Here is a 9097-nt window from a genome sequence, read left to right on the forward strand (position 1 = left end):
ATTTGTGCTAGTGACACAAGAGTTAGGACAGGAGAGTGAGCTTTTTCCACCTTGAAAGCTACTGATAGAGCAGAAACTGCATAACTGTCAAGGGATTTTCCTGATCCAGAGGCTTTCAACTCAGGCTCTGACTGCTGCTTCTTTTTCCTCTCCCTTCTTTCTGGGATAGAGAGCTCTACCAGAATCTTCTGTCTAGCTGGTGTTGTGAACAGTGTGTTCCCATGAGGGCTTGGCTGAGATGCCGCCCTCAGAGTGGCGTCTGCTTGGCCATGTATACGAGACAGACGTTTTGCGGTCTGTGAATCAAGGCTGCGCTGGCCTCCTAGGCTCTGGTGGCAATGTCAGCCATCTGGCATTTGCTAGTCTTCCCCATCAAGAGCTATAAACCAGTTATCTTCCAATTTCAGTGGAGCAGTAGTCTTTTATTGCTCTCTGTTAACTCCTCAGTCTGTGGCCAATATCAAAAACCTCTAGGCTGTCTTGTAGGAAGTGTATTACAAGGGCTGTCCTGCATGTCCTCTCCTCCTTCAGTGTCCACTGAGCTATTTCATTGCACCCATTTGCACAGGGGGCATGGCTGCCCCATGGTAAAAGGCATAACTTTCTGAGTTTTTCCTCTCGGTTTTCTCTGCAATCACCAAATTGACACACCAGCTCTTGCCAGGTGTGGAGCGGACTGAGCAGGGGGTGATGAGTTGGGATGGGATGCTGCATTTTATCGTGGGCTGTGGACTGTGGTGGTGCTACAAGAATCTTTGAGTCTGTTTTGCTCTCGGCATGCTTTTGGCTAAGACAGTACTGCAGAATCAGGGTCCAAATGGAGGATGCTTGCAAAGGCATTGCAATCTAGTGGAGCAGGCTGAAGACTCCTATGTTCTACCCTTGTGTCCTGATCCTCTCTGCTTGTTCTGCTAGCTTGTGTGCACATGTGGGCCTTTGGTCTCAGACAGACAGTTGCCTGTTAGCTGCCCCACATGGCTCCAGCAATGCTATTTGCATGTCTGAATGTTTGTGGGGTGGGGGCCAAAAAGCAGACAGGAGGTGAAGGGTAGTAAAGCAGTGGGTGTGGGATATGTTATGGGGAGAATCATCACTGCTATCACATGTCTCTTCAGGCAGCACACACCTGTCTCCAGGGATTGTGGTGTTTCAGACTATCTGAACATTGTCTTCTTTCTGCGCTCCAACCTGGTTCCAACCTACTGAGTTAAGATAAATTAATCAGAGATACTGGATAAATTTTAGGATACCCATCTTTATGACTGATTTAATTTCCTTCCTTTATCTGTTGTAATGTTCCCCTCTTATCAGTCATAACCATTTCAAAAGTGTCTCATGAAATGTTCAACAGCCTTCATATTTCAGTGTAATTCCATCTTACCTCTCCTAAATGTGTCAGCTGGCTGCCAGCATTTGGATGGCAGCTGTGAGGGGGCAAGGGCTGTGGGAGAGTGATGAGGAAAGAGGAAGAAGGTGGGGTCATCTGAAGGAAATCAGAGTTTTTTATGGTTTTATGAATTTTATTTTTAGAAGCTTGATGAGGACACGGCACCAAAGCTGAACAGGCTGAATGATAAGGTTGTAGCTGCAAACGTAGCAAAATAATACTGCTGTTTAGGCTTTGAATAAACTGGAATGAACAGAATTCCCAAATATATGAGGACCAGTTTTACTTACCCATTGTGGCCTTCCCTGATACCAGATGAAGACCGATGGTCAGCAAGATGTCTTAAGCACACAATTAATTATGTTGTCATTAAGTGAGATCTTGGCTGAGAGCTTGCAGAAGAAAGGTTTTCTTCTTCCAGGAGCCCATGAAACAATCATGGGTCATTACATCTCTGCGTCCAGCAGCTGGCTTGAGCTGTTCCCCAGTCAGAAGAGGACTGGTACAGCACTGTCAGATTCCAGTGGATTGCAGCACAGCTCTGCCCCAAGCCTGCTGTTTCTGGTTCCAAAGGTGACATGTGAATGCGTCCATGCATATGGAGGTGAAGGATGGCTGTTGGAAGGAAGTGCTGTTCCCGTTTGTTTCATAGAAAAGTCAGCTCTGGGCTGTAATAATGAATGGTCAGGGTGCATTGCAAAAGGAAAAAGCCTCTCCTTTTCTACCTCATGCAGAGATTGATAGTGATTTTAAAGGGTTATTTCCTTACTTCCTATCATGAATATGGAAAGCCAGGTTGTTAGTAATGTCTTCTTTATAAGAGAAATGAAAACAGAGTGATGGCAAGAAGAATAATAAGAGAGAATTGGGTCTTGGACTTTTGACCAGAGCTTTCCAAAAAGTGACTAGTGATGGTGTTTGTGTTTGGGGGTATGACTGTGTCATTTCTTAAGGGGCAGGAGTTGTTAGGTAGGAGTTGTTGAGAGCCCACCCTTGGCAAAACGCTCTTTAAGATATTCCAGGATGGGTGCCAAAAATCCCAGAGATACCCACTAGACAGAGGTCTGAAAAGCTGTGGCCTTTAGCTGTTTAACCTCTGTGCTAAAAGAAAGAAGCATGGCTGAACAGTCTTTTGCCACTCCCATTTTAACTCTCCTACTGTGGATTGTTTCAACAGAGTGTCAGCAGGGGTGACTGGAGTTGCAACCTTGCCACAGGGTCCTACAACTTAACCCCATCAAATATTGCCACTCACTGGGTCAAAGCATGTGGTTTTGGTGAATGAAGGTCTGGTGGGTTTGATCTGTTCTAGGGACAGGCTGAGCTGTCTCTCCCAGCAGTGCCCCGGAAAAGCTGAAGGGAAAGTCAGCAGAAAATGGGTTGTATTTCTTGCACTTAAGTGTGATTTGCTTTTGTTTGTTTGTTTGTTCGGGTTTTTTTGTTTTTTTTTTTAAATAATATTTATTGATAGGAGGCATCACATCCCCGACGGGATCAAAGGCGTCTCTCTAGTGCATCCTCCAGTGGGCAGTGGACCCCAACTCCTGACTGGGTAAGGGAATTTGGACAGAGGAAATAAATAATGAGGAAAAGAGTTGTGGTGGAAATGCCACACACACACTCCATTCTCACACTTGCAGAGACTTCCCCAAGTCTCTAGTGATGGTGTTTGTGTTTGGGGGTATGACTGTGTCATTTCTTAAGGGGCAGGGGTTGTTAGGTAGGAGTTGTTGAGAGCCCACCCTTGGCAAAACACTCTTTAAGATATTCCAGGATGGGTGCCAAAAATCCCAGAGATACCCACTAGACAGAAGTCTGAAAAGCTGTGGCCTTTAGCTGTTTAACCTCTGTGCTAAAAGAAAGAAGTGTGGCTGAACAGTCTTTTGTCAGTCCCAGTCCCCAAGGAGCATTTCCTTGACTTGTGGTCAAAGCTCCAGAAGTTTACTGCCATCTACAAAGAAGTATTTTGTTTTACCTGTTTTAAACCAATGCCCCACTAGTTTCATTGCATGGCTCATAATGCTAGTGCTCCAGGATTTATTGTATTGCTGTTGTGCACTCAGTTCATCCACCACCTTCCTGATTTTTGTAAACCTCATTTGTTGTAGAGGTAGGGGAGATAACTGTAGAAAAAACACTGAATCAGTGCACTGATTTCCCTGTGGGCTTTCATACTTACAGGTGATGTCTTGGAAGTCAAAGCTTCCCCTGCAGACAATCATGCGGCTTTTACAGGTGCTGGTCCCTCAGGTGGAGAAGATCTGCATTGACAAGTAAGTAAATTTTTGGAGCGCAAGGGCTGTGCACTGTGTAAACTGCTCTGTGAGGTTGGCAGAGTTTGAATTTGGAGGGCCTCTAGGGGAAACCTTGTAAAGTATAATTGAAAGCATCACAGTCTCAGCAGAGGAGATGTTATTTTGCTTGCCAAGCTTCTTGTTCGTCTGATCCCTTCTCTGTGTCTGTGTTTTAAACTGATACTTTGTGCTGCAGCAGTTTTGGGGGTGCCTATGGGACATGCTAAGGATGTTCCTGATCTGTCTCTCTGCAGAGGTCTCACTGATGAATCAGAGATCCTCAAGTTCTTGCAGCATGGCACACTGGTGGGGCTGCTACCTGTACCTCACCCCATCCTCATTCGCAAGTACCAGGCTAACTCGGGCACTGCCATGTGGTTCCGGACCTACATGTGGGGAGTTATATATTTGAGGTAAACCAGCTGGGTGCAGTTAAACTTGGTCTTTTCCAAACTTTGGGGGTGCCTGTAGAGAGAATTGCATGCACTTGGCCAGCTCTGGATTGTCTCATATTTACAGGATAGAATGTTGTTGTTCAGTTGGAAGAGACTAGGGTGAAATCAGCTGCTCCAAAACTTTGTTTGAGTGGGCAACGTGAAGGGAGTTGTTCTGGGAGTACTGCTTGTTGGGGAACTGGCAGCAGCAGGGAACAAAAAAGCTGCCTCGAGGGGATGATGCAGAGATTTCATGCAAAGCTCTGGCTTTGTGGGATATTGTAGATATTGTCATCCCTTTAAGGTGCCTTGTCTCTCAACCAGTGATTTCTTCTACTGCAAAGTCGAAGGCATTCTGTGTAGGCAGCTCCTGTAATCTTGGTTGTGAGATTTGAATTCCATGTATCTGGCCACAGAGAGTAAAGTGTCTCTTGTCTGTCTTTCTCAGGAATGTGGATCCCCCTATCTGGTATGACACAGATGTGAAGCTGTTTGAAATTCAACGGGTCTAAGAGAGCACTTACCTCTACTTAGAGAAATACACTGGATCTAAGGACTACTGTGCGCTGCTTCATCACAGCTATTCCTGCATTTCACATCCAGCTGAGAGACCAAAAGGACAATCACTTCATTTACCTCCCTGTCATTTAAAGCTTTAATTGGGACCTGCTTGGACATCCCTCCCCCCAGCTCACTTCCCTCACCCTTCACCATGAACCTTGAGTGAAAGATGTCTAAGGGATTGTCCATTGTTGTGGTTGCACTAGAAATCAGACCTTTCTTAGCTCTTCTGTTACTCTTTTGCTCCTGGATGTGGTTTGGAAACCAATCTGACCCTGTCCTTGCCCTGGTCAGAGTCAGCATTTAATTGAAAAAGACTAGCTGTAAATTGGGTGCAAGGGAGAAGCTGCTATTCCTGCAGGAGATGGGGTTTGGAAACTGCAGTTACTTTTATGTGGCTCCATAAAGTTTCCGGGGCATCCCTTCTGGCTGCAGGTGTCTCCCTGGTGTCTCAGTTGCATATTGGTAGGGAAGTCTTTCCTGCCCAAATGAAAGGAGAAGTTGCTGAAGGAAAACTTTGTGTCTCAGTTCTGAATCTCTCTACTCCTTTCCTGGAAAGCTGCTTAAGAAGTTTTGTAGTAGCTTTGGTGTGGCATGAGGAGTTTTTCCTTTGCTTCCAGGCCCAGCAGCCTGTCCTTTGTGGTGGGCTGTTGCAATGGAGTGTGTGTCACACTGGAAAGCCCTGATTAGTCCATGTGAGCACATAAGGAGGAAGGGACTGGCTCAGTGAGAGCAAGGAGAAGAGATGTGACTGTTAAAATATTTTAGTCTTCTCCTGTTGACTGAAAGGACAGTGTCACCTGGGTTTGAAAGGAACCATATCCTTCCATCTTTGCCTGGCAGGCTGATGCAATGCAGTCAGTGGAAGGGTCTTTTGCACACTACTGTCTAAGGCAGGGGATTGAGGGAGGCACTCAGGGAAGTTGTAGGAGGAATCTGGAAGTTGGAGGAAAAGCATCTCCATGTCAGTAGGGAGTGGAGAGTGCTGAGGCAAAGTTTAGTTCTTCAGGGCATTTTGTTAGTGGCCAAGTTATCAGATGTTGAATGTATTGGGTCCCAAGCATGTGAAGTCTGGGAAACCAGAATTAGAATTGGTGGGAGACCCACTGTTGCTGGCTTGGTTCAACAGCATGGGGTTGCACACTGGTAAGTGGAGACATCGTGGGGTTTGAGTCTAATTTTATGTTCTGCTGGGAAGGGCTGCTGTCTTAGACCTCTGTGGTCTTTAGACAATGAGATGTGAGGGGTTCTGTCATGAACTGAGACCCTTACCTCTCCACCAAAGCTTAGCCCTTGGTGCTCTGGTATTCAGCCTCTTGGGAGGATCACTGGCCATGAGCTTTTTGCCACAGCTTAGAACCAGTGAGATCACTCCATGGAAACCGTTCTCATGTGTTAAAGTAAGGGGACAGGTATGGCACACATTTCTGTCTTGTAAGCCTTGCCTAACTTTTGAAGCTAGAGTGATAGCAACATGACCATCCTCTCCTAGAGAGAGTGCTGCTCTAGTGTACTGCTGGCTTGTAGTCAGGTAGCTTCCTCCTTTGGATGCTGAAAGTGGACTGGAGTCCTGGGCCAGTAGAAAGTTAACATAAAACCTGAATGGTTTTGTGAAGGATAAAAAATACGTGAGAAAGCTTATTCCCCTACCCACCTCCCATCTCCAACCCACTTTGCCATCTAGCACTACTTCCATCCTGACCCCATCTCTGTTCAGATGTAAACAGGGTGAGAGCTCTGTTTTACTTGGAATCTCTTTCGTATATAAGAACGTGATTTGGTGGGGCCAGCCTCTGATTGTATGGCACTTGCACCTCGCAGCTGGAGTGGGGCATCCTCTGTCCCACGTGCTTGCCTCTTCCCTCCCATGGATCTGCTGGTTCTCATGATCTCTTCCGTCCTCTCTTTTCTGCTTTGTTTCTTTGTGAATTCTTCTGGAAACCTTTTTGTTTGTTTCTTGGTGTTTGGAGTCTGATCCTTGTTCTGTGGAAATCAACTTGCACTGTAAACTATTTGCTTACTTACAGAGAGAAAGATAAAGATTATCTGAAACATACAGTTGGTTGCTTATTTTTTTCCCTAGAGAGAGTTTATAATCTTGTTTGTCTTATGCTGGGGTGATTTGTGCTACTAAGAGACCATGTGCTGGCTTCCTGTGCAGTGTGTGGATTTTTTTTGTGATCAGAAATGAAGATTGGACTCTGGAAAATGAGCCTGAACTGTGTGTTTTGGCCATTTCCGTGTTTACAGCATGAGACATCATCAAAGGTAACTGCCTCAAAGGCTACAGAAAAAGAACTAGATCAAACAGAATGAAGTCTTCTGACTTTGTGAACCATGTACTAAAACATTAGTGCAGTCGAGACCCATAAAACAGGCACCCTGGCCCTGGGAGAGGTCTGGAAGTCATTCATGGATGGCAGATGACAAAGGAGCAGGTGGGCCACTGACATGTCATGGCTGTGTTGGGTTCAGGTGTCAGGCTAGCTCACTTCTCGCTAGGTTTTCAGTTTACTGTGCCCAGCCCTGCTGTCAGTCTTGTGAAGGAGCCGAAGGCAGTTTTAATTGCATGCAAACGGCGTGTTCGTGATTTTATCCCTCCTGGAGGTAGACACAAATCAGTCCAGAGACAGAACCCTCCTAAGTGAAGGGGCTGAAACCTTGGACCCTACGTTTCTCTTTGGCTTGGAAGAGTGCTTTTACTGTTGACCATTGTGGGATTTCTGACCTTCATCTGCTGTGTTAGAGTTAAGCATTGATAGGAAAGGACATAGAGGGCCTGACCACTTATCTGACCTATAGTGGCTGTGGGTAGGAGTTGGAGCTGGTGGGCTTCATTCCTGTTTGTGCTAATCATGTATTCAGGTAGTCATCTGTTTACCAGCAAGAAGTCACAAGCTGACTTCTCTTTCAGTCCATACTTCCACATAGTACCTATGGGACTTGGTATTTATATCTCAGTGGGAGACTTCCAAAGTCACCTGATCAGTTGAGGCTCAGTAACTTAAACAGTGTTTTATCTATTACACTGCAGATAAAATCCAGGTCATGGGTTTGCCCATCAGGTACACCATTGCTTGTCTCTAGGCTGTCAATAACTAGGAAGAAGGTTTGAGATCATGTTCATCGTTTGGGGCCAGACCTTGGCATGTATCTCCTGTAGATCCCTTGGTACAAACTGTGACATGAGAACAATAATTAACTTTATTGGGGCCTAATTTATCCAGCTGTTATTTCTCATGACATATTTCTGTTGACACAGGCCTAAGTAAAAACACTTATTGGGCAAAGTTCATGCTCATGCAATCATTCTCACTTATAGTTTCAGGGCAAGGTGCTATCATTGCCTGAATGCTGAATCCTAAAGGGGGTGGGATGTGTGTGGTCAGGAGTTTCTAGTTCTCACCACTGTTATTGTATTGGGAGAGTTTGCTTTTCTAGCAAACTCTGGGTCACCAAAAAAACCCCCATAACTAGGCTCTGATCCTAAGCCCACACTGCTTTGGGGATTGATTTATAGAGGAACAGAAGCAATAACGTAGATGCCTTTTGTACCATGCTACTTTGGCCTTGCTTAAGAGTCATGAAAGATTTTGATTGATTGTAAAATGAGGCCTGCCCTTAAATCTCATATAACCTCTGAATGCAAGAGTGGTGTAAATCAATGTCAGTTGGCTTTGAGTCTGGTCTTTGGTGAGTGTAGATCAGACCCAGAGATTTCACAAGATACACATAAAAATTTAATCTCTCTTTATTTCCATTCATCAGGCTCTGTATTTGGGACCCATAGTCACAAGCCCCCTTGCGCTCCCATGTGCTTTCAAAGCAAGCTTCTCCTATGGAACAAATACTAACGGGTCTTTGATCAGGCACCACGCTGTGCAACCGTGTTCCCTTATGCACAGTGCACCTTGCAAAATGTTTGTGGATGTGCAAAGCAGCAGTGAGGATCGAAGTGTTGGGGTGGGGGTGGGGATTCACAGTAAATTTGGCAGTAGCTCTTTCTTGAACTAGTTCTGTGTGTGTGCAAGGGTGGGACTTTTGCTGGTACACGCTGGTGATAACATCATGCATGAGTAGCATCAAGTAAAGATCAGCCTTAGTACTTCTCTAGTGCTTCTCACTTGAGGCTCTCTGAGTGCCTGCAAGGAGAAATAGTGTTTATTCTCAGTAAGGCAAGGTAGTGTTATAGTTTCTGTTTTGGATAATGGGAAAAGATGCACTGAACTGGTGCAGGTCTGAAGGCCTGTCCTGCTCTTCAATACTGAGGGCTGCAAGAGCTTGGCACTCAGTAGAGCTGGGTCCTACAGGACTTGCACAAGTTGATGTGCCAGATGTTGGCACCAGGAACAAACAGAAATAGTCCCTGTTCTGACCATTAAAGCAACTACCAGCATCTTTTTGAAAATTACATGTAAAAA

The 9097-nt window shown here is 45.4% G+C and overlaps 1 protein-coding gene across 1 annotated transcript in view; it reads left to right on the forward strand.

The window, feature by feature from the left end:
- HID1 (HID1 domain containing) overlaps nt 1-6732 on the forward strand; it is a 30588-nt gene extending 23856 nt beyond the window's left edge. Inside the window, exons 16-19 of the mRNA XM_049813362.1 lie at nt 2859-2939; nt 3569-3660; nt 3936-4094; nt 4564-6732. Of these exons, the coding sequence (XP_049669319.1) occupies nt 2859-2939; nt 3569-3660; nt 3936-4094; nt 4564-4627 (396 nt within the window). The 3' untranslated portion in view covers nt 4628-6732. The remainder of the gene's footprint in view (nt 1-2858; nt 2940-3568; nt 3661-3935; nt 4095-4563) is intronic.
- The last annotated feature ends 2365 nt before the right edge of the window (nt 6733-9097 follow it).

The sequence above is a fragment of the Accipiter gentilis genome, chromosome 10, assembly GCF_929443795.1.
Source record: "Accipiter gentilis chromosome 10, bAccGen1.1, whole genome shotgun sequence".
Taxonomy (NCBI): domain Eukaryota; kingdom Metazoa; phylum Chordata; class Aves; order Accipitriformes; family Accipitridae; genus Astur; species Astur gentilis.